The sequence below is a fragment of the Rattus rattus genome, chromosome 1 (genome assembly GCF_011064425.1).
Source record: "Rattus rattus isolate New Zealand chromosome 1, Rrattus_CSIRO_v1, whole genome shotgun sequence".
Classification (NCBI taxonomy): domain Eukaryota; kingdom Metazoa; phylum Chordata; class Mammalia; order Rodentia; family Muridae; genus Rattus; species Rattus rattus.
Window position 1 is genome coordinate 29,605,614 of NC_046154.1, and position 26,148 is coordinate 29,631,761.

Here is a 26,148-nt window from a genome sequence, read left to right on the forward strand (position 1 = left end):
AAGTGTTAATCAGGACATGGGACAAGTTCAATTAGATACTGTTGAGAGCGAAGGAGGCAGGATAGGACCCAGGGAGCCTGACACAGAGGAGAAAAGGTCACAGGCACAAAAGATGACAGACTGGACCGCCATCCCCAGGAGCACACGGACTCAGATTTCTAGATAAAACTAAAGCTCCAGGTGGACCTCCTCAGGCAGTACCTTTCCTATTTTCCAATCTATTTGCTGTTTGGGCCAAGAATTGATGAAAGGCTAGAGTGTGCTTTAAGTTCTTTCTAGAGATGCTGCCATAGGAAAGATGGGGTACAGGTTCCTAAGCTGTAAGGCCCTCCTGTTCATGGACCATGCTCCCACCAGCCACCTGCACATACTCCACACTTCATACCTGAGCAGTGGGGGAGGGAGCCGGTCCAGTGTCCGTCCAGTCCACACATGCGGGTGGCATTTCCCACCAGAGTCCGCTTGCCCGTGCAGCTGTAACGCACAACGGCCCCCACTATGTAGCTGTCTCCAGACATTTGGGCGTGAGGTGGAGAGCCAGGATGGCCACAGGACACCACTGTGGGAAGAGAGCAAACATCTGAGTGACTTTGTTTGGAATGGGCCACCATCACTCCACACATGCTTCGTGTGGGAAGTGAGGAGGGAGAGGAAACCTTGATATATATTAGAGTCAACTTCCTGCTAGCACATGCATCAGGCACCAGCAGACAAAGCCTGCCCCCTTCACCACACCGTCTCTGAATTGGAAGCAAAGATTAACGTGTAGGCAGCACTTAGTAGGTATGCAGTCGGCCGACTTCACCACAGTTTTTGAATTGGAAGCAAAGATTTAAACCTGTGCAGCACATAGTAGGTGTGCAGCCTACCCACTTCGCTCACACTGCCTCTGAATTGGAAGCAAAGATTAACACCTATGTAGCACATAGTAGGGATGCAGCCTGCTCACTGCACCACAATATTGCTAAATTGGAAGCAAAGAATAATTAATACCTACTACTATCCACTTTAATACCTATTAATATCTACTTTACCTATTAATACCCACTAATTAATAATACTTTAAATAAGGTGGTCAAGAGCGGTCTCTTTGAGATAACAGGCGAGGCGGGCCTATTCTGTCTGGGACAAGAACATCAAGGAAGGAACATGAGGTGTGCAGACCCAAGGCCCAAGGTCCAAGGCTCTAATGAACTTGGTGTGTGTCTTGGCTCCCTTTCTTGTTTCTATGACCAAATATCTGGCAAGAAGTAACTTGGGGGGGGGTAGGGTCTACTTGGGTTCAGTTTGAGGGGATCAGTCTGTTCTGGTGGGGAAGGCATGGAGGAGGCAGGAGTGAGAGGCAGTTGGTCACACTGCGTCTGAAGTCAGGGAGTAGAGAGTGGACAGGAAGTGAGACAACTATAAAATACCAAGGCCCATATCCAGTGACATGCTGCTTGTAGGGAGGTTCCACCTCTTAAAGCTTTCAAAACGGTCCCTGATAGCAGCGCTAGCTGGAGACTCAGTGCTGAAATCCGTGAGCCTGTGCGGGACTTTTCACATTCAAACCACAGCAGTGTGTAGAGCAGATTCTCGACCTTCCTAATGCTGGGCCCCTTTAATACAATTCCTCGTGCTCTGGTGACCCCAGCCATGAAATTATTTTTATTGCTACTTCATAACTAATTTTGCTATTGCTATGAATCATAATGTAAATGTCTGATATGCAGGATGGTCTTAGGTGATATGAAAAGGTCGCTGGTTCCACAAAGGGGTCTCGACTCACAGGTTGAGAACCGATGGTGTAGTTAAGCCAGGGAAGAGTGGAGAAAGACATTGGGTTGGGGCACTGGGAGCTGGGTCATGATGTGACATTTTGACTTTATTCTAAGTGTGATAGGAAGCCACACGAGAACATGACTTGGTCTATACCACAGCAGGGCCACACTGGGTGCTCTGTGGAGGAAGGATTGGGGTGAGGCTGCCATGAATGTGTTTCAATGGTTCCAGAAGGTATGGTCAAGGCTTTGATTGAACATTGGAGTGAAGTAGGAGGATCTCCATAGTCACAGTAGCTTCTGTCAAAACAGGGCACAAGGCAGGACACTGATGCTGATCAGAAGCCACCAAAGCCCAAAGCCTGGCTGGTGGGCACATCATACGCAGACAGCTGTCCATTTAAAATTCCAGATAACTTATCATTCATACATGGGACCGGGTGGCCATGTCACCTTAGGCAAGGGTGGTATAGGCAGTCAGCCGTGGTCGCAGTCTCCTGTTACACCTAGAAGCAAGGGCTTTGGATAGTCACCCAGACTGGAAGGCTCCCAACAGGTGCGTGACTCACAGAGACAGGTACACGGGTGAGAGCCCCTAGTCAATAGTCAGTAATACCTCAGGGCTGCATCGTTGCCTCTGTGTTAGAAAGACGGGGAGAGAGTAACGCCCCCTCCCCCACGGTTTCAGAGTGCCAAGACCCAAGAGCACAGCTTATCTCATAAGACTGTGAGGCTACGAGTGTCATGGATTAAGCCCCTCTGCTGGCTTTGTTTTTCTCCATATTGTCCCCGGAACTTTTCCTAATAGCAATTAATGTAGCTATCCCTTATGGGGTAGCCTCAGGTGCCAGGGAGTAAACTAGTGTTCCTGACTTGCCCATGCAGTGTCTGGATGCTGGAAGATGGTTTTCCTCATCATTTTCAAAGTGGAAGAAGCCACGACTCTGGGACGATGGTGGACTTCCCCCAAGCCGAGTGGCTTGTTCAGTGACAACCCTAGAGTTGGCATCCAAGCTGACCTGGACACTGGCACCCACCCTCGATGGGAAGTTTTGCTTCAGTCCTACTGAGGGGAGAGGGGTGCCTGTCTTGTGTGAAGGTTAAAGTTGATTGTCAGCATGGTAAGATCTAGAATCACCTGGAAGACAGCCAGGGCATGGCCGTAAGGAACTTTCTGGACTGGGTGACATAAAATGAAAAAAATTTAAATGTGCGCGTGCTTGTCACCATTCAGGGCTTGGGGCCTGGACTTAATGAATAGAAAAGGGGGAAAAAAAAGACAGAACAGCAGCATTCACCTCCCTTTGCTTCCTTGCTGACTCCTGTGGCCATGATGTCTCCACCACCATGAACTGCATCTTCAGACTGTGCTTTTGTTATACATACTGCCAAAGCACAAAAGAGGTAACTGATACACTCTATCTTTCTGGGAAAGCCAGAGAGGGTTAAAATGAAGACACGGTGTCTCTCTACGGCCAGCTCTGTCGGAGGGGGGATTCTCATAGGATTTGTGGGTTCATGGCAGTACCAGAGAGGAAAGGGAATGTTCCCTGTTCAGGAAGAACATGTGAAGATTAGTCTACTATATCTCTACACCAGGGCCCCAAGAAGGGACCTGATGTCCAAGGAGCAGCCAGAGTGCCAGAGTGGTATAATACACATGTGCACATACATGAACATGTGTGTGTGTGTGCGTGTGTGTGTGTGCATGTGCATGCACTCTGAGATACATCCCTTCGCCAGCTACTTGAAGAAGCCAATGGATCTACTTACAGAGACACTGTGGGCGTGGCCGGTCCCAGGTGCCGTCTCCCTGGCAGCTGAGGGCAGGTGCGCCCAGGAGGTAGAAGCCATGGTTGCACTGGTAGGACACGGTGGTGCCGAAGCTGAACCTGTGGGGGCCACTGGCGTGGACTTGCCGCACGCTGTTCTCTTGGTGCCCAGGATCGGTACAGTTGATGACTGTCATGGAAAGTGACATCGAGACACTGAGATTTGGATGTGAAGGATTTTTCTCAAGCTTTGAAGTGAGAACTGGGGAGTCTAGACAGACACTTCTCGCCCAGCCGAGTCTCTAGATCAAAGCTTGCTGCCAGAGTAGACGCTGCAGGGGAGGCTGGTCTGGTCTTGAGGCCACAGTCCTTCTTCCCTGCCTTGGTCACCTGGTCGTGGATTTATCTTCCATGTCCAGGTGGCTGTCACCTCCCATAAAGAGCCTGCCTCTCCTCCTAGAATACTCAGTCTTTCTTCCTCAGTGTTCCCAGTGTGGCTGCTGGCCTGGGATGATTTATCTCCACTCTTGCACACCTCAAGGGCATGGCTGTCTTGCCTCTGTGTATCTGATCCCTGGCATAAGGTGGCTCCCTCCCAAAGCGCATCTGTTATAAGACAGGCACATCTAAGCTGGGTCGAATAGCCCTTGATCTCGTTCTGAAATTGTTTTAGTCATTTTTTATGACTATTTCAAGTAAGCATTAGTGTCCCGGAGGATTCAGCTGGCCTTCAAGTGAGCAAGGGTTTCCAAAGAAGGTTTACTTAAGTTCGGCGTGCTTAGAATAACAGCACTATTCACCATAACCACACTATGTGCTTTGGCTTTCAAACACTTTCATATGCACCATATGACCTGAGCCTCATCCTCATAGAACAAGGTAGTCAGGAAAAGTGATTCAGGAAAAGTAAAGTGAGATAGATATTCACTTTATTGTACAAGGTGTGTGTGTGTGTAGTATGTATGTATGTATATATGCATGTATGTATGTATATGTGTGTGCACGGGCACGTATGTACATGTGAATGCAGGACAGCCTTGTATGACATCTTCAGGAACTTTCCCCACCTCCTCCGAGATAGAGCCTCCCAATGGCTGGATCTCAGCAATTAGGCTAGACTGGCTGAAGCAAGCCCCGAGGACCTGCCTGTCTCTAGTGCCTCTATCTAGTGCTGAGATTACAAGCATACCACCACATCTGATTTTTAATTAATTAATTGGTCTACTTATTTATTTTACACCCTGCTCACTGGTCTCCTCTCTGTCAGCCCTCCAGTTCTCCCCTCCCATCTCCCTTCCCCTTCTCCCCTGGGTATCCCCCGACCCTGACACTTCAAGTCTTTTCAAGGCTAGGTGCTTCCTCTCCCACTGCGGCCAGACAAGGCAGCCCAGCTATGCAGGCAATCATTTTTTGGATAGCCCCTACTACATGAAGATCAAAAATTTATCCCATCTACAAGAATTGCAGGGATTGGGGTTAGATCAGAGACTGAGTGAACAGCCCAGCCCAACCAGCCCAACTTGAGATCTAGCCCATGCTCACGCACCAATCCCTGATGGCTGGCTCTTATGTGTGGGTTCTGGGGCTCTGGCTCAGGTGCTCATGCCCCTTAGCAGGTGCTTTAATGGCTGGGCTAAATCCCCAGCCCTAGGGTATCTGTTTGACATTTGATGAGTTCCTCTGAGGCTTCACTGCTCTACTGTTGTAAAAAGCCCTTCAAGGCTCTAGAGGTTTATCGGGAATAGCTTACATGGCCACTTCTGGAGTCTGATTTCCTCTCTGCTTCTCTTACCTTCCACCCTGGCTGCCTGACCTCACTTCTTAGACTCGTTAGCATTGTTTTCATTCCGGTTCTACTGTTTAAATTTTTCCTCATCAACAGAGCTCTACCAAACATGGTTACAGAGAAGTCACAGCAGCCATTTTGCAGCCATGAGGACGGACCAAGATGTTGCTCAGAGGTGATGCAACTTCTGAATTCCTTGTTTATGTGAGAAAAAGCCCTCTGTGCACACACCACTCACAGACACACTTACACACATGCACAGACACACAGACACATGCATCTACACAAGGCACACACAAACAGGCAGAGAGACATATGCACGCTAACACATACGTGTACACATACACACAGTCATACATACATGCCGTCATACATATATGCATATATACACATACTCACATACAAATAGTTATAAGACAGACACACACATGCATACACACACAAACACATGTACACAGACAGACATGTATATGCACACACACAGTCACACACATATATGCATACACAGACTCATATACACACATATTAGCAGCACAGAGACAGACACAATGACACACACACAGAAAGACACACAGACACAGACACATACACAGACACAGACACACACACAGACACACAGACACACACACACACACACACACACACACACACACTGGGGCATTATATGATGATAAATTACTTTTCCTATGAACTAAATAAGGCTTGCGAGATGAAACTGTTGATTTGCTCAAATGACCCAGGATAAAACATCACACAATGGTATCTAGGGATTGAAAATCTCTACTTGTGACCCTTCTGTGTCCCAAGAGTTCCTTGGATGAGGGATAATAATATTGGGACTGAATTCCATGGCTTGCCCTCCTGGGCCACAGAAGCTCAGACAGTTGGGGTGGTAGGGAAGACAGCGGGGCAGGAAGGGTGACTCACTTCTGCAGGTGGGCAGTGTGTCACTCCACTGCCCACTGGCCAGGCACTGGGACCTAGCTGCCCCCTCGGCTATGTATCCTGGGTTGCAGACGAACTTGACCACATCGTTGAGGTTGAACTGGCTGCCCTGAGTAAGGCCGTTGACTGGATTGCCTGGGTGTCCACAGGTAATTGCTGCAATAGGAACGGAAGACAGGTGAGCCCGCCTACTGCTCCACACCCCCACATCAGACTCTTCTCACCCAGGATGGTGTCTGTCTACAGGGGAGCAGGTTTCTGCCGGGTCACTCAGGTGGTGGCCTAGGCAGGGTATGCTTTGCAGGTAGCATTCTATGCCAACCTTGTACCAACGGGGCAAAAGGATCACGGCGCTCACCAAATCTAAAAGCCAGTCTCATTCACAAGTGAGGCGACTGCTGAGCATGGCGACCTAAGGAGTCCTGACCTTTAAGGGAAGACGGACCTGAAAGTCTGAAAAGGAGACAGAGGCTCGACCAGAGACAAAGCCCAGTGCAGCCCAGCATGAGGGGCGGAGTCAGAGCCAAGGGACAGCCCCAAGCCTCGAAAGACAATCTGAAGTCCTGTCAAGTAGCTGAAGGAGGAAGAACATCTGTCTGCGGGTTCATCAGTGATCCAGCCATAGCTCCCTGCCTCCCACTTATTCCCAGGCTGCAGGCCTTGTCTGGGGACAGCAGGGGCATTCACTGACACTCATTGCCACCTCCTGGGCACTGTTGTGTCCCCAGGATCCTGTGCTTGCCACCTCTCCAGAGCTTTGTCTGTGACATCCTGTCTCCTGTCCTGACTCTTCTGGCAGTGGGGCTCAGGGCAAGGGCTTCTATGAGGGGGTTCTCTTTAGCTGGAGCAGAGAAACACTGGGTGGTGGTGGTGGTGCAGAACTTGGCTCAAACTGCAGTGGCCTTTGCTGCCAATGAGAGGAGAGTAAGGTGACTGGAGTAGACAGCTGTGATGCCTGACTTGAACTGGAGAAACTCTCCGGGGCTCAGAAAAGCATGTCTGCATGGCTCTGAGGGTGTGCCAGAAATGAGGTCAGGAGGGCTCTGACCCAGTGACCTGGTTAGCCAGCCCTTAATGGAATGATCACCCCATGGCAGCTGGGAGATGGTGCAAAGGAAGAGGCTCGGTCTAGTTGGAGGAAGTCCATCATTAAGGGCTTTTCCTCAGGCCCCTGGCTTCTTGCTGTACTGCCTTTCTTTGCTTCCTGGTTACTGTGATGTGAACAGCTGGGCTCCATCTCACCCTTCCCGCCACTTCTGAAATCGGGAACCAAAACTTGTTTGTGCCAGGCATGGTGGTTGGGAAGGATGGAAGCCCGGGTTCTTATCTCAACACCTTTGACTCTGACCCACGTCTAACAAGGGGCGTCTCTGGGTTAGGGAGGCATTGTCCATTCAGGCATTTCCCCTGGAGCTCCTGGGTGCAGTGAAAGGTTTTGTCTTGACACGTCAGAAGGGATGGATGGATGTGGATGGGTCTCACCTTCTGTAAAGCCAACACTGAAGAGGTCCCTAAGAGTGATTTCAGACACTGCTGTGGAACAACCTGCTTCTCTCAGTGGCCTGCGCTGTGAGTGAGGAGCTAGATGAACAGCAATTAAAAAGAAAACTTTTCCCCATAACAGTTTGGAACAAAGCCCTGCCTTTTACATAAAGGCTCACTTTAGGGAACTCTAAAAAGTGAAGAATTTTCCAAATTACTTGCAGGCTCAGAGGATAATGGTGGCCATGTAAATTCCCCCCAAATGCAAATTAACAAGAACAAATAAAAGAACAGAAAACCCAAGTTTGCAGAAACCAAGGCAGGGACTGCCACAGGCTTTAAATTGCTTGGAAGTTGAAGAATGAAAGTGTCCAGGCACAGCAGCCCGGAGCCAGATCTTAAAACTGTAATCCAGAGAGTGCTTGAGGAATAAGAGCAGAATAGATACATTTAGAGAACCACAGGATATCCAGAGAAGTTGTCTTACAGCATTCAGTCCTCGTAGAAATATTAGACTTGAGGGACCAAGTGAAAAACAGCCAGAACCTTCCTGAGGACCACCCAGAGCGAGGCTAATATTGTACTTCTAAAAGCTGATTGCTCAGAGTGTAGATCGGTGGCTACTCAGGGAAGGGTCAAGTGGGAAAAGGAAATGATTCAGAGTTGTAGTGGCATAGGACAGGGGAGCAAAGTCGAGGGATCCAGTGTGCAGCACCCCGTCTGCAGTTAACAATACAACACTGAATTGTACATTGGAGAATTCCCAAGAGAGTGGAGGTCAGGTATGCTCACCACATACCCACAAAGGAAAGGAGGTGAACTGTAATACACTTGACAGTTGTCGTCGTTTCTCTATGGAAATGCACCCTGAAATAGGCTTAAATAAGTACAAATTTTTTTTTTAAAAAAGTTGAAGTATACATACATACACACACAGGAATGTTCACAGAGGAATGCTCATGTATGTGCATACACACATATACATGTACTCAGAAACATACACTGAAAAATGTAGAATGGAGGAATAGTTTCAGAAAATCAAACAAATAACTTGTGGTCAAGGATTTTATGACCAATCTTGCTGCCTTTCAAACGACGAGGAAAGAACAGAATTTTAAATATTCAAGTACGAGTTGGTTCACACCTATTACACCAGGTGGAAGGAAAGGATTGCATATTTGAGGTGACATAAGCAGACCCCCATCCTAAAATACCAAGGGCTGGGAATGCAGCTTTAGTGGTAAAGTGCTTATGGAGTATACACACCAGGTCATCTGTTGGATCTGCAGGGGACACACACACACACACACACACACACACACACACACACACACTCACCACTCACAGCAGCACATACACACGCTAAAAACCAAAACCACCACCACCAGCATCACAACCCATGGAGGAACTTGAAGAATACTATGCTAAGGGTTGTACTGACTACTAAAGATTAGACTTGACCCTACTAAGGAGTAACTGGGATGCTTCAGCAGTGTTGATGATGAGTTTAAATGTAGGTTCAAGAATAAAGTAAAGATGGGAAAAGGAATAGAATTATGCTACATGAACTCCATGACACATGTTCTCAGCCCTGACAGAGTAGGAGAAATGCCCCCGAGAATGGAAACAGGAGAGAGGAACATGTGGTGTAGCCATTATGTGAAAGTTCATGGATTCTAGTGTTGGCCAACTAGGCAATAGATATTTGAATAGAAAAAAACGGGGAACTGACAGCATTACAGCGCGATAAGTGGAAATGCCAACAACAAAGAGAACAGACTGTGACGACAGAGAACATAAGAGCATTAGGACTGAACATGTAAGACATATCCCCCTATATGAGTGACTTTAATCTACGAGCATGAAGATTTTCATATTGGCTTGTGTGGTGGTTTGAAAGAGCTTGGCCCACAGGAAGTGGCGCAGTTAGGAGGCATGGCCTGTTGGAGAGAGCGTGTCACCCAGTAGGCAGGCTTTGAGGTTTCCTAGTGCTCAAGCTCCAGCCAGTGAGGAAGAGAGACTCTCCTGACTGCCTTCAGAAGACAGTTCTCTTCCACTGCCTGTGGATGGAGATGAAGAATTCTCAGCCCCTTCTCCAGCACCACACGGGCCTGGATGCTGCCATGTTTCCAGCCATGATGATAATGGACTAAACCCTAAAACTGTGAGCCGGTCCTATTTAAATGTTGTCCTTTACAAGAGTTGTCTTGGTCATGGTATCCCTTCACAGCAATTAAGACGGCATGCAAGAGTGCAGTTTAACAGACGTGCCTGCCATTCAGGGACAGTCAAAGGTGTCCTGGGGACAAGTGTGGAAGTTGGAATTCTAAGTCTGAAATCAAGAAGAGTGAAATCCGGGTTGAAGAGCTTAAGTGTGATGAAGGAGATCCTGCTAAAGGTGAGGAGATTCACTACAGGGGTCTGAGAGCTCTGTGTATATTCACACCACAGAACATGGCAACCACCCGCAGGAAATGTAAGGAAAAATGCCAACACACTGGTAACGGAACACTTTAAACATGTCTTTCATGGGGGCAAAATCGGGAAGAAACCGTGAAGGACATCATTTATAAAGTACATCTTAGGAGTACATGTCCCCATAGATACAGCAGCAGAATTATCCACAATGCCTTCCTTCTCAAGTGTAAATGGAATATTCATAACAGTCGACCAGCTGTTTATTCAGGAGGAAAGCATAGGTAAATTGCAAGAAATAGAATTATTGTGCATAAAACGTATATAAAATAAAAGCGAAAAAGGTCCTTTGGCTTAGAAATTTTAAAAAATTATTAAAATCTTCTGAGTTGGGGTTGGGGATTTAGCTCAGTGGTAGAGCACTTGCCTAGCAAGCGCAAGGCCCTGGGTTCAGTCCCCAGCTCCGAAAAAAAAAAAAAAAAAAAGAAGAAAATCTTCTGAGTTTAGGGGTGGGCAATAAATGAGAAATTAAGCTTCTAAAAATAATAAACATTTATTACTTGTATATATGAGGTATAATTAAAATAGTTGAGCATAAGAAATTTTGTAGTTCCACATAAAAAATAACACAAAGTGAGAGACTGAAAACAAGTGAGCTTTTTTTGTATATGCTTGCCGTTTGCTTACTGTATGTGCACGTGTGTGTAATGCGATTCACATACAAACTAGAAAACCAACAAAAAATGTAAATCAGAAGTCACAAGGGAATAATAAAACCCGTAGTTCATGATGGCATAGAAGAAATAGATGCAGTGCCCACATCTTTGGGGGAGGAGAAGAAAGTACACCACCTTTAGCTAACCTAATCAGGAGGCAAAGGGAGGAAGTCCGTGTTGACTTAGCCCCATGGCTAGGGAGAGTGGCCGACATACTTACGCACACAGAAAGGGGTCTTGCCCGACCAGTGATGATCCTGTTGGCAGATGCGCACAGACATGCCGATCAGGCGGAAGCCAGCCCTGCACTGGTACACCACACTGCCTCGGTAGTTGAAATTTTCCCCGTTGATGTGTCCGTTGACAATGGGCTCTGGGGTCCCACAGTGTCCAGCTTTGGTGGGATAGGGGAAGAGAGTCAACCACAGAGGAATCTCTAGAGAGTGGAGTAGAGCTTAGCTAGGGTGGGAGGGAAAGGGCCAAGTACTCAGCCATGCTCCGTTGTCCTACCTCCCCTGGAGAACAGTGATCCAGGAGTGAGTTTGGGAAGTCCTTACGTGACAGTAACAGAACTGTGGGCTTGGTGACCCCCCCCATCAGCCATGACCATCATTTCCTGGGTCCTGCTTCTGTGTCTGTACACAGATGGGGAGTTACCACATTTTTCAGTCTCTGTGATTGGTTTGAGTAAGTCCCCCATAGTGTCATGCATTAGAAGCCTGGTGCCCAGCCTTGAGGAGGTTGGGAGGATACTAGGTCATGCCCAGGAAGCAGAATTCCTCTGCCTCTGATTATGCCGTGACGTATGCTGCTTCACCATAGTCCAAAGACGGTGGGCGACAAGTGATTGTGGGCCAACAATTCCAGAACTGTGAGTTCTGTGATTAGTCTCTCCTGTCTGTAAATGGATTATCTTAGGTATCTTGCCCTGTCTGATAGAAAGCTGACACAAGGACCATTCCCTGGGTACCTACTGCCTATTGAGCACCAGAGCCCAAATGAAGCCATCATAGCTTATACTGCTGATGACAACCATGCAAAGGCCGATGCTCGGCCAAATGTGTCTTTCTTTTTGAGTGACATCTCACCGCATTACTTTCATTAAAGGAAGCTTGGGCACGGTAGATCCCTGGCATTCCTTTGGTCCCTTTGACTAGGTAACAGTAGTTCATAACTGTACCCCAAACCAGTGCCCAAGAAGGTGGCTCCTGGTCATGACCCCCTGTGACCTGGAGGTCACTCGTGTGTATTTCAGGGACAGATCATCCAGTCAGGCATGCATGGCTGAGACCCTCTTCTGGAGCTGAGAGAAGCCAGAAAAAAAATAATAGGAAAGAGATCTTAGATTAGGCTCAGTCAGGGAGTACATTAGCCCTGGGAGCAATGAAAAATTTCTCCTTAGTAAGCTCTCGTTTGCTTAGTGCATATGTATGTGTGTATTATAATGTGCATACATATAAACAAGTGGGCGCATTTAAAATAATTCTCTAATATATAATACAAAGAATATTTTGGGTGCATTATAAGAATGCGTCTCTTTAGGGTGGAAGCCAGGACTACACTGGTCATCTTAGGGGATAATTAGATGAACGGGTTGTCCTTCTGATTAAAGTATGGACCCCCAGAGGCTGGTCTCGTTCTTTCAAGTTCCCCAAGGGAAGCTACTCTCTGGCTCTGTCATAGTGGATGCCGCAAAGTTGGTGCTTGGAGTAAGTACTTTCTGAGAGTAAGCAGGTAGGGTGGGCTTGAAGGACCACTCACCAAGGCAGCGGACTTCGGAGCCACTCCAGAGTCCATTGGACATGCACTCCCGCACCCTGGAGCCCACCAGTGTATATCCGGAATTGCAGGAGAAGATGGCAGTTGCCCCATAGACAGACATTGTTCCAATGCGGTGCCCACTCGGGGGTGTGGGGAGCTCTCCACAGGAGATGACTGAAAAAATCATAAAATGTTCAATAAACCAGTCCTGAGACAGGGGACGGAGGACATGTGCCGGACACGGTGAAGGAGAATAATGATCAAAGCCAAGAACTGCTTAGCCTTCCTCTCCTGGAGTATGATGCTCTACGGCACTGCCTTGCCCTTGTCTGCAGGAATCCCCAGGAGCCCTGGAGGTGCTGGTCACGTGCCCAGGTTTCCATCTCTGGAGTCGCAAGCGCAGGCTTGCAGGCTTGTTGACTCCACAGATGGCTGAGGTGGAGCTGTGGAGGACGGGGTGGCGAGTCTGTGGTGTGCTCAGGGAAGACAAGCACATCGACCTTGCCCTTTTCTGCTGAGCCTCACAGTCCTTCTCAAGGGAGTATGCTGACAGCATCTGACTGATGTACAAAGTTAAGGTGACTGCCAAGGCTCTGCTACAGTGAGGCTGCTCCATGCTCATGTCTGCTACGCTGCCACAAACAGGGAGTGTATTACACTAGAGGGCCTATGGCTTTCCCTTCCCTTCTGCAAGTTATCCCAAAAACACACGCTTTCACCCTGGTCTCGAGGAATGGCCTTTGAGACCCAAAGAACCAAAGAAAAGCAATTAACAGTGAAGAGGAGGCAGACAGACTTAGGCGGTCCTCTGTGTTCCTCTCTTACTTCCTGTCCACACCCTGTATCTGGCTCCTGATCTTCCATGGATTCTCCTCTCTCTGCCTCCAGCCTTGTCATGGGAGTGCTGGGACCACAGGTACACTCAGTATCACAAGCTGCCTTCACGGGTGTTGTGGGGATCTGAACTACGTCCTCCCACTTGCATGGCCAACTGTTTCTCTGCTGAGCCATCTCCCAGGCAAGCCACACACTGTTATCTTTGTACCTTTCTGGTACCTGGCATATAGGTGGGCCACAAAGAATGAATTAATCAGTGCATTCTGAGCTGGAGGTTCTTTAACAGGGAGCCTTTCCTAAGACGACACGGTGCAAATGGGATGGTTTGTATATGCTCAGGGAGTGGCACGATTAGGGTGTGTGGCCTTGTTGGAGTGGGGTGGCCTTGTTGGAGTAGGAGTAGGTGTGGCCTTGTTGGAGTAGGTGTGGCCTTGTTGGAGGTGTGGCCTTTGGGTTGGCCTTGTTGGTGGGTGTGGCCTTGTTGGAGTAGGTGTGGCCTTGTTGGAGCAGGTGGCCTTGTTGGAGTGGGTGTGTCGCTGGGGTGTGACTTATATGACCCTACTCCTAACTGCCTGGAAATCAATATCCTGCTAGCAGCCTTCAGATGATGATGTGGAACTCTCAGCTCTCCCTACACCATGCCTGCCTGGATGCTGCCAAGTTCCTGCCTTGATGACAATGGACTGAACCTCTGACCCTGTAAGCCAGCCCCAATTAAATGTTGTCCCTATAAGACTTGCTTTGGTCACGGTGTCTGTTCACAGCAGTAAAACCCTAACTAAGAGAGCTAAGAAGCAAGACTTTCCCAGCTCCAGATTCTGGGTGAATGTCAAAAAATGGTGTGCTGCACTCACTGGTGGTGGGGAACCCCTCAATCTATTGCATGTCTGAAATGGGTTGGGTAGGAAGCACCACACGAATGGGCCCATATGTCCTTCCCCGGCTTACTTTGGCAGGTGGGCATAGACTCCCCCAGGCTCCATCTACCGTTGGCCTGGCAGCGGATGACTCTTTGGCCTGTGTAGTAGTAGCCAGGGTCACAGATGAGCATCAGCTGGGCCTGGAACTGATACTGGGTCTCAAAGATGAGCCTCCACCGGCCGTGCTCCACACTGATGCTGCTGATATCGGGACAGGTCACAGCTGGGGAAACAAGGGGCAGGGAAGAGAGTTAGCTAACTGGTTATGGAAGACATCACAGGGGTCTAGAACAAGGGACTGAGGAAACTCAAGGTGGTAATGATGAATTGGGGAACATTCGGTCCTAGGCAGGTTTGATCAACGATGAGTGAAGAGGGGAGGAGAGTGAGTGGGGGTCCAGATCTGTAAAAGAAAGTAGTAAGACTTGTGTTTCGCTGGCATTACCTACTGGCTGTGGGCTGCACATTCTATTTGGTCAGATTTTAGAACTGTTTCCCACCCTTTCTCTTTTGGATGATTCTCAAATAGTCAAGGCTAAGGTGGCTTTGAACTTCTGATCCTCTTGTCTTCAATTCTGGGGTGATGGGGTTACAGATGTCCTACCACCCATGGTTTATATTGGGCAAGCACTCTGTTAATTTGAGGTATAGCCCTAGCTGGAAAAGCCAGAAATCTGGATATTTATTTAAATTTTCTTGATTCTAAAATATAATATAAAGGTAATATGTGTGTGTATGTACATTTTTAATGGGGCAACAAAACCCAGCTCTGTATCATTGGACTAAATCCGTCTCATTGGGCTGCCTATTTGTCTTTTGGTCCCCCAAATTACCACATCAGAGGACTGAGATCAAGGGACATTCATGCAGCGTTCGGGTCATTCCGAGTGCCGTGACAGTTTATGAAAACACCCCAGAGCATGATGGTCCTTCAGTGTTCAGAGTAAGTTACAGTGGGGACCATGGGAATAGATAGATGCCCACGCTTGTCCTCCCTGGGTCTCCTACCCCCTCCTTTCCATGCAGACTTTCTGCTCTTTACTGAGCTTGAAGCCCACTCCTTAAGGGCACCTTTTCAGCTGTATATCCAGCTTCTCCTGCCCCCTGCCCCCACGCCCCTCGGACTCACGGACACACTGTGGGGGGACATTGCTGTTGCTCCACAGGCCAGTGTCCAGACACTCTGTGGTGGCCTCAGCACCCGTCTGGAGGTGGTAGCCTTCATTGCAGCTGTACACAGCCTTAGTTCCCACTGTGTACTCCTTGCCAAACACAATTCCATTTTTGGGGGCAGCAGGGAGACCACAGGATATAGCTGGCAAGGGAGAAGGGATGTCATGAGCATTTCTGACTCAAGCTGTACAGAACATACATTTTCATCTTTCCCATTAGGGACCTTAAAACGTACAATAGAAACTAACAAACAAAAAACCCTCTAAGGAAAGACAACAGGAGAGCCATCGCCAGGGAGATCAGGAAAGGACGCATCGGAGGGTAGAGTGGAGATAGATAGGCGTTCACAGATTAAATGTAGGGCCAGGGCTGCAGCTCAAGACTTACAGGAAAGAGGCACAAGGTCAGACTTTCTTCTGTTCTGCCCCACAGGGGAATTTGAAGCCTCAAGCCTCAGCTTGTGGAGAAGAACCAAGTGTCCCCTCTTCCTTAGGGTGTGGGGACAGAATTTCTTGAGAGAGTCAGGAATGCCAAGGTGGGGGTTAGCCTTCCAAGGGGTACTTTTGTTTCTTTCTTTCTTCTTTTCTTCCTTCTTTTCTTCCTTCCTTCCTCTCTCTCTCTCTCTCTCTCTCTTTCTTTCTCTTGGTACTTTTCTTAATAAAAGTTTTTATTGCACTTTAATTTGTGTACGTTTGTGTGCATGCACACATATGAACACTCATATGCACACACACATACACACACAAAAGCACTCATGTACACACATACATACACGAGCACTCACATGCACACACACACGAAAGCACTCATGTGCACACACACACACATAGATGGGAACTCATGTGCATGCACAAACACATTAGCAACATGCATACACACACACACTCATGTACACACACACACAGCACATGTACACACACATACACACACGAGCACTCATGCACACACACACACACACACACACACAGACGGGAACCCAGTGTGCATACACACACTAGCACTCACATGCACACACACACACTAGCACTCACATGCACACACACGAGCACTCATGTGCACATATACACACACACAAGCACTCATGTGCATGCACACACACACACATGAGCACTCATGTGCACACATACACACACACACACGAGCACTCATGTGCACACATACACACACACACAGCACTCATGTGCACACATACACACACACAAGCACTCATGTGCATGCACACACACACACATGAGCACTCATGTGCATACACACACACACACGAGCACTCATGTGCACACATACACACACACACACGAGCACTCATGTGCACGCACACCTGCATGCACGGGGATGTCAGAGGAAAGCCTGCAGGGATTGGTTCTCTTCATCTACCATGGGGATCACGTGGGTCAAACTCAGCTTGTCAGGCTCAGTGGCAAGTGTCTGTATCCACTAAGCCATCTCTCTCTCACTGTCCTATAGAATTTAGGGTCTCTCCATGGGATGGGTGTTCATTCATCCCTGCTGTACACCCAGATCCAGATTTTACTCATGGGAGAAACCTCACCGGCAAAGAGAGTTACACAAAATAATGAAACTCACCCAACTGCTTCCTAGCTTTTACTTTTAAATACAATCAAATGTTACTGCACAGTGGAAGAAAACCAGCAGTGCTCAACGTTAGCCCAGACACCTTGGGGGTGGGGCATGAAAACGCCATTCAGAAACAGAGCTAATTCAGGAAAGGGGCGCTATGGGGTCACTGAACTCGTCGGTTGGTGGTATCTTGAGAGGATTAGGTGGCACAGGACATCCAGGAAATGGGAACAGAGCTCTCTGAAGGAAGACAATGAAGGAAGGGCTCCTTCGAACTGTCAAACAGATAACAAGTAAAGGTGCCAGAAATCATGAATAACGAAGGTCCCAGAATAAAGACCCAAAAGACAGACGGAAAACAAGCAAAAAGGGACTAAAATGGAAAGGATCCGTCTGTGAGATCCAACATCCAACTGTTCAGAGCTCTGGAAAAGAGAGCAGAGAGTGGAATTATCCTACGTGAACACTTCCGGAAGCTGAAGACAGACACAAGTCTTCAGGTTGAAAAGGAACAAAGGGAGCCCAAAGGGAGCCATTGCGGGGTAGAGGGAAACCGAGTGAAGAATGGGGATCGGTCTGACCTCAGACTTCCCATCGCCCGCATCAGCAATCCAAAGAAAACTGAATAAAGCCTTCAGACTAGCAGATGGAATTATTCATAATCTAGAATTTAATTTAAGCGAGTCACCCTAACAAGCACACGAGGGCAAAACTGCCACACTGAGAGACTCGGAAATCCTAGCTAAGAAGTTTACTTGAGGGTATTTTACTTGAGGGTCTTCTCCACCAAAACCAACGTGCAAGCCAAGAAATTGCAAAAACACGGCATTTACATGGAAAACGAAGGACTTCAATAAATGGGGTGTCCAGGTGGCGCCTCAGACATGTGCAGCAGCATGGCAGTGAGCTGATATATTAATGGGCGGGTGTGCAGAAAGAAAGCAAGAAAGAAGAGTTTGAATACCCGATACCACCTTAAATCACTGCCCTCACGGCCATGAGTGTAAAGCCCAGGCCTCCTTCCTTCCGATCCAGATAAGCTGTGGTGGAAGACCAGCCCACCGTGGTGGCCAGCAATGATATCCGACTCTGCTAAGTTTTCCAGAACTTCCAGGGACTCTGGACCAGGACTCCATTTCTAGTCTGGAAGTGTATTATTGTCTTATTTTAGCGTGTATGTGTGTTCAGGTGCGTGTGTGTTCAGGTGCATGTGTGTTCAGGTGCGTGTGTGTTCAGGTGCGTGTGTGTTCAGGTGTGTGTGTGTTCAGGTGTATGTGTGTTCAGGTGTATGTGTGTTCAGGTGTATGTGTGTTCAGGTGTATGTGTGTTCAGGTGTATGTGTGTTCAGGTGTATGTGTGTTCAGGTGTATGTGTGTTCAGGTGTATGTGTGTTCAGGTGGACGCCAGAGGACAGCCATAACTGTTGCCCCTCAGGTACCATCTTAGATTCTCAGGCAGTGTCTTTCTTCTGCCTGGGGCTCACCCAGGAGGTCAGGCCCCTCAGAGCCTCTGCCTCCACAGCGGTGGGGCCACAAGCACATGTGTATTTATAACCCTGGGCTTATCTCTTTGGGTTCTGCAAGATCAAACTCAGGTCCCATGCTTGCAAGGCAAGCACTTTACTGACTGGGCCATCACTCCAGCCCCTATGACTTCATTTTTTATTAGTGTTTATTGAATTATATGAAGCAAGATATTTCATCAGGACAGGAACATACGTTCTTATTAGCGGAGAGCATTCAGAAATTCTAAGAGGCGACGCGTGGGAACTGAATGAGACATTTCAGGGGTCTGTGTGACTCGTTTGCTAACCCCACGCCTCCCTGCCTTGGGAGTTCTTCTTAGCGGCTAGGAAGAGGCAGGTCCCTTCTTACCATGGGGTTCCTAACACCCCAGTATAGAACTTACTCTTCTGGTCACTTCCTGTCTCATCTCTCCCGTGGTGCTGGAAACAGAGCCCATTCATCCGTCATACCCAGAGCTGGAGATGTACAGACCCTCAGTAAATGTCTGCTGAGGGAATGCTCTGTCACCAAACCCTGGGAGACTCGCACGTGGCCTGAGACCAGCCCGAGGTGACCTGGAGCTGAGCCACCTGGTTGCTACTTCAGTCCCCGCTGCTCACCTTGACAGAGAGGAATGGCCTCACTCCATAGGTGGTAGCCTTGGGGGTGCCGGGTACAGATGGCCATGCTGTGTCCCACCAAACGGTAGCCTGTGTTGCAGCCGAAGTGGATGGAGCCGCCCGGCTGGGTGGTTGTCTGGCCCAGGATGAAGCCGTGGAGCGGAGCCTTAGGCAGGCTGCAGTAGGGGGCTGAGGAAGGAGAGGAGTTTCAGTGGAGGAGGGTCCATGTATTACTGTGGAGCAGGCAGGCTGCACCCCTACCCGGCCGCTTCCCCCATCGTATTTCCTTTACCATTGGCAAGTTCTCTGCTATTTACGAAGGCCCGAGTGGTTGACGCTGAACGCCAGTTAAGTAAAGCCAGAACAAGATCAAACAAAACAAATCAAAACAAAGGGTCACTGAAAACTACAACAACCACCTGCTCTGTGAGCCGTGACGGCCCCTTCTCTGCCCGAGCACAGCCCAGGCTGCTTTCAAAGCCCTTGCAACCGCAGGCAGCCTTGTAAAGCAGGGCCCAGTGGGACGGGTTTCCTAAATACGTGACGCCACCAGGCATCAGCTTTTGTGACTTAGGACAAATCACCGAAGCTCGTTTAGTTCTGATTTCCTCCCTGCAATAAATGCTCCCCACTCTGACAGGTGCTCCCCTCCCTCATAGATGCTCCCCTCCCTCATAGGTGCTCCCCTCCCTCATAGGTGCTCCCCTCCCTCATAGGTGCTCCCCACCTGACAGGTGCTCCCCTCCCTCATAGGTGCTCCCCTCCCTCATAGGTGCTCCCCTCCCTCATAGGTGCTCCCCACTCTGACAGGTGCTCCCCTCCCTCATAGGTGCTCCCCACCCTGACAGGTGCTCCCCTCCCTCATAGAGGTGCCCCCCTCCCCCTCCCCCACCTGACAGGTGCTCCCCTCCCCACAGGTGCTCCTCCCCCCAGGTGCTCCCCTCCCCCACAGGTGCTCCCCTCCTGACAGGTGCCCCCCCTCTGACAGGTGCTCCCCCTCCCCTCCCTCCATAGGGTGCTCCCCACTCTGACAGGTGCTCCCCTCCCTCATAGGTACTCCCCTCTTTTGTGTGTGTGTGTGTGTGTGAGAGAGAGAGAGAGAGAGAGAGAGAGAGAGAGAGTGTGTACTCCCCTCTTTCATAGGTGCTTCCCTCCCTCATAGGTGCTCCCACCCCTCATAGATGCCCACATGATGTTAAAAAAGAGGCAGCATCTGCTAAGCATCCCAGCACAGTGTGGGTCACTTAGTGCTCAATAAATGGTTGCTCTCTGTCGTTCTGTTGTGCTGCAGACGCCTAGGGATCTAGGATATACATTTCCCTCCAGGGCTTATTCCCTGTCCCTCCAGCGTATGAGTTAACATATTTCATCCATCTATCCAGTAAATGGTTCTCAGGAGTCCTTTAAGCGCCAGATGCCGTTCCTGTGCTGGGGATACAATAGCTAGGGAAGGTAGACAAAAGTCCCAGATGGGGCGAACTCACACCCCAGACCCTGCTGGGGGCCCTTAGGTTGTGTGAGAGTCGTCACTGACAACTTGGCAAGGTCTAGATTAACCTAGGAGACAGCTCTCTGGGCACAGGCGGGAGGGAGTTCCTACACTGCATGAGTTGAGGTGGGAAGTCCGCTCTAAATGCAGGCAGCAGCATCCCATGGGTGGCTAGGCTGAATAAACAGGATAAAGTGAACTGAGAACCAGCATCCCTCTCTCCCTGCTTACCGACTGTGGCTACAGTGTGCCTGGGCACCTCAGGCTCCTCCAGATACCACCACCTTCCCATCCCTGTGACAAGCAGCGTCCTGACATGCTGTATCCTCACACCACAGGCCAAGACAAAGATAAGCCACTTCCTCCTTAAGTTGACTTTGTCTGGTCTTTTATCAAAGCAATGAGAAAAATGACCAATCCTGGTTGGTTCTGTGTGGTTGTGGGAAGGATGACCCAGGGGCTTCCCATCATGCCTGCCTCCATTTGCCTGAGCGTCTCTGCCTTGGCTTTCCAGGTAGACAGGGATGAGTGGATTGGGGACCAGGCCCCATCCTCACACGCTCTCACAGAGAAGCCTTGGCCTTCCTGTCTGAAGACCATGACCCTGTACAGGTAGAAATGGTGTTTTAAAGATGCACGTTCTCCTGCCATTGCCTCTGTCATGCACAACCTGAACCTATGTTCCACCTTCAGCCCGGAATGGAGAATCCCAGATACAGAACACACATAGTCCCTGGGAAAGACACAGGTGTACGTTACACACGTCTGCTGTATCTTAATTATTAAGTCCTAATTGCCGTACTGTGTAATGAATTTCTTTTCTACATGGCTTAAGTGCTGTAATTACAACCGACTCATTACTTCTAAACATATCAGTCTCTAAGCAGAAAGGCAAAGGGAACTCCGTGAGAGCTCTTAGCTCCAAATTTAGAAGCGGGGGTAGGGAACTGCCATCTTCCCTCCACGGGAGCAGCCGCCAGGAACACCGCCCTGAACTCCCCTGATCTCGGGGTTTCTTTTTCATTTTGAGGAAGTGGAGGCCCAAACAGTTAAGTGTTTGGTCAAGCAACCCTATTGCCAGCAAGTAGCAGGACAGACACTGATCATGGGGTCATGATGTCATCTTTTCCCCAACCCTGGGCACCTGGAAGAGGAGGGTGGGGCTGGGATCTACACAGGAAGTGAATGTTGAGAGAGTAAAGGCAGAGCTCCCCTCACTTCATCTGGTTAGTTCTCATACTACATGGTTTTTAGAACGCCCCTGGGTCCACATAGTGTGGACTGGTCTTGCAGTGAGAAGACCCACGTGAAGATATGGACAAATGTTTCTTCAGGCAGAACTTGATGACATCTCTCCTGACCTGTGTGTGTGTGTGTGTGTGTGTGTGTGTGGTTTCAGTGTATGCAAGTACAGGTATGTGTGACCACGTGTGTATGTGTTTCAGCGTATGCAGGTGTGTGTGCACATGTGTGTGTATATATGTTTCAGTGTATGCAGGTATGTATGTACATCATGTGTGTGTCTGTGTGTTTCAGTGTATGCAAGTATGTGCACATGTGTGTGTACATGTGTTTCAGTGTATGCAGGTGTGTATGCACATGTTTTTGTAACTGTGTTTCAGTGCATGCAGGTGTGTGCGCACATGTGTGTGGAGGAGGTGGAGGTTAACTCAGATGTCATTCATGATGTTGTCCACCTTAGTTTCTTGAGACATAGTCACTCATTGCATCCTGGGGCTCACTGGTTAGGCTAAGCTGGCTGGCTAGAATGCTCCAGGAATCCTCCTGCCTCTGTTTCTGTAGGGTGGGATTACTAGTGCTGCCATCATAGCAACCAGCTGGCTTCTTAGAGGTGCTGGGGTTGGATTCTGGTCCTTGTGATTATGTGGCAAGCACCTTACTGACTGAGCTATATTCCTGGCTCCCTGCGACCACTATTCTTTAAAACTTCACCTAATCCTTGTGTGGCATGCAGGTGTGTGGTGGGATTCCCACGATCTGCAGGCATTCCTTGCAGCCCTGCCAGCAATTCACCGGATGGCCCTTCAAAGCGGGCACCAAGGTTTCAGCTTGTCAGGCAGATCCATGGTGCCCACAGAGAGAGTTCAGAGAAAGTCTCCTTTCTTCATATAATTGTATCCCAGGGGAATTTTTATCAAAGGCCTGGCCTTTGATCTGACCATGCCCAGACAATATGGCCTTGCAAAAGAGAAAAAAGAAAGGAAGGAAGAAAGAAACAAGAACTTCTGTCAATTGCAGCAACGTATATGGAGGGGGAGGACATAATGTTAAGTTGGTGAGGCATGGAAAGACAAATCCGTGTGTTCTCGTTCATGTGTGAAAGCGAGGGCAAGTCGATTTTACACAAGTAGAGAGAGAGTGTGACAGGGGTCACCAGAGCTTGGGACCAGTAGGAGGCAGGCAGGATTGAATGAGATTAGTTATTGGCCACAAAAATAGAAAGGACTAAGTTCCGATATTTTGCAGCACAGATGAGCAGCTGTAGTTCATGAAGAACTGAGTATACATTCCCACTGGTAGAAGAATGGATTTCAGTGGTCCCCAGCACGCGGACATAAACTTCTTTGAGGAGATGAGTGTGCTAATTTGATCATCACGGTTGTCTATATGCACCAGAATGTCATGTACACAAGTGTGTCCAGTTGGCATCTGTTAGTGAAAGGGTAATAATGAAAGAGATCTGATTTGTAGAACAGTAGAGGGTTTCCTCTGCTCCCTACCCTATGTGATTATATGTATCAGTCAGTTAGCCAAGTCAGTCAGTCAGCCAGCCAGTCAGTCAGTCAGTCAGTCAGTCAGTCAGTCAGTCAGTCAGTCAGTCAGTCAGTCAGCCAGCCAGTCAGTCAGTCAAAGGACTTGAAGTAATATCTCCCAAATGGCCAAGGGGCTAGTCTGATCTCATATTGAGTAGTGACAATCCTGGAGACACAGGGTGAGAGTATGAGAAGAAAGGGGTGTGGCTAGAGGTGGGGGAGGAGCCTGGGCATGAAGAAGTAGGAGACTCCTCTTGTCTAGCCTAGGCAGTGTCAGACGAGGGAAACAGAGCAGGAGCAGCCCCGCCTACACAAGGGAGGTTGCCATTTTGGTGAGGAGATGGACCATGGCTTCTTTAGCTGCTTCAGGTGAGACACTTAAGGGCTTCAGCTCCGAGGCCCTTCTCGGGGGTACTTGTGACCTACTCACCTGAATACCGAATCTTAAAACCCTTCCGGTTATAGGCGTGGTCAGATGACCAGCGCAGGTACACAGAGTTGCTGGAGCTGGTGACAATCAGGGGGGCCGAGTAATTCCCACTGAGAGCTTTCAGCAGAGGACTTTGTCCTGAGGGACCTTGGGCGAGAAAGACACAGGGTTATAGGTCATTCTAAGTCTAGAGGGAGGTGTGAGTACAGATGGCTGGGCAACTTTGCATCCAGTGGCTTTGCTGAAGGACTCTCTCTTTGGCTCACCCCTACCTGAAGCAGTGCTCTGGGGTCAGGCCGTGAGATGAAATCTATTTCCTGGTTGTCTGGGTCAAGAAGGTAGATGATGGGAGAGATGGTTTTCAAACTGGGACCCTCTTCTAATTTCTCTTATGCGTGCTAAAAATAGCATGGTGTCCGCCATACAGAAATTCTGTTTATTGAACAGCTATGAATAGAGAGCTACAGAGCCAGAGGAAAGGGTTGGCACTCGGGGTTAGAAGTGAGAACACTTTCAACATGCCTCCTCCTTCGGGCTCTCCAGGAAGGGGTCGTCCCCTATTTCCTACCTTAAATGTCTGGATTGCGTCTCAGGGCTCTGGTCTAAGGAGCGCAATATAAATCTGGGAAACTCATAACCCAGGATTTATAGTCCTGGGGAAGGCTGTGAGCGAAGGTTCCAATACACTGTTGAGACAGCTCTTGGAAGCTTGGGAGAGTAATGGACTACATTTAACAAAGTAGCGCCATTTGAGCTGCTGCGGCAAACTGGGAAGGAATGGGCATCCTGAAGTGAGGAGAAGCAACACACTTGAACAGTTCTATCATGAGAAGAAAAAAAAACCCTCCTGCTTGATAGCTTTCTCCTTGGGAAGGCCTGGGGAGATTCTGTGTGGCTGATGAAACCCAGCTCCTCGGGAGTAAGGGGGATGAGAAGACGCTGGGACACAGAGGTCAGGGGGAAACACTACATGGGCTGAAGCAAGAGCGTCACAATTGGGAGTGGGTAGCAAGGCTGGGTCGGTAGCTGGAAGGACTGAGCCTAGGGACCCAGGGATGGCCCACAAACTGTCATTACTCCTAAGGGCAAGCTAGCTGGGCAGTCAAAAAGAGCAACTAAAATAGTATGAATTCATGAGCAAAGCAGCCACCAGAAGGGAAGAGAGCAGCCGCGGGGGAAAGAGTCAACTCTCTGTCCATCTTACAGACTCAAGTCAGGTCTCACAGCCCCTTCATTCAGAAGTTTGGCTAAAGGAGAGGCTGCTGAGTCTTCCCCTCCCTGAAAAGGACCCCAGAAACTGACATCAGTTGTATATAGCTCTTCTCTTGACCAGCCATCCACAGTTCACTGGAATAAACACTGGACACATGAGAACAGCCGAGGTTATTAAAGACTCCGGATATAGGATGTGGAATGATGCTGACACCTAGGCATCCCAATTCTACCACGGCTGTTCTGTCGGGCAGCAGCAGATGAGAGGCCATTTCTACCCCAGGGTGCACGTTTAATCAAAGATCCTCAGGTAGCGAACCACCTGTGGCATTTACCAGGGCAGATGGGCATAGTCCTGGTTACTTGAAATGCAGTTGTGGATCTGCAATGTGCTCTTCTCCAGGTTGTCAGGAAGGGGGGAGAAGAAGCAGTTTGCATGGGCGTGAGGTAGGCAACAGTGTACGTTCATGGCTATGTCCCAGGGCTCTGTTAAGAAGCCTGACTTTTATCATGATACAGTGAGAGGAGATGAAGGATCCGGGCATCCTGCAGAATGCAGCATCTTAGTTCTTTAAATAGGATTTAAAAAAAAACACTGGGACAATTAATATAGATATCTTAGCCACTTTCATATGCTCCAGAGGAGAGGAGATAAAATCCTACAAAGTTTTCTATGGTATTTTGAGGGTTCCTCAGTTTGGGATATGCTGAGATGTTTTCTCTAGACCCAACAGCAAATGATAGCACCTCTTGTCCCAACACTAGAGAAGCAGTATGGAGTTTGGTACACCTTCTTGGGTTTTGGAGGAAGCCTACTCTTCACAAGGGGCTACTGCTGGGACCCACATATTGGCCGGTATTCAGGGATTCAGGCTGGTATTCAGATCTAGACTTCTAAGCGATCAGCAGCCACATGAATTCAATTCGATTCTCAGGTCTTGGGTTTCTATGGTAGAGGTAGACATTAGGTAGT

General features: G+C 48.8%; 1 protein-coding gene across 1 annotated transcript in view; it reads right to left on the reverse strand.

The window, feature by feature from the left end:
* Positions 1 to 26,148, reverse strand: part of Csmd2 (CUB and Sushi multiple domains 2) — a 569,599-nt gene that overhangs the window by 30,822 nt on the left and 512,629 nt on the right. Inside the window, exons 48-56 of the mRNA XM_032897562.1 lie at positions 23,964 to 24,110; positions 19,271 to 19,459; positions 15,524 to 15,709; positions 14,423 to 14,617; positions 12,638 to 12,811; positions 11,097 to 11,270; positions 6,246 to 6,419; positions 3,534 to 3,722; positions 386 to 559 (exon numbers count right to left, since the gene is read on the reverse strand). Of these exons, the coding sequence (XP_032753453.1) occupies positions 386 to 559; positions 3,534 to 3,722; positions 6,246 to 6,419; positions 11,097 to 11,270; positions 12,638 to 12,811; positions 14,423 to 14,617; positions 15,524 to 15,709; positions 19,271 to 19,459; positions 23,964 to 24,110 (1,602 nt within the window). The remainder of the gene's footprint in view (positions 1 to 385; positions 560 to 3,533; positions 3,723 to 6,245; positions 6,420 to 11,096; positions 11,271 to 12,637; positions 12,812 to 14,422; positions 14,618 to 15,523; positions 15,710 to 19,270; positions 19,460 to 23,963; positions 24,111 to 26,148) is intronic.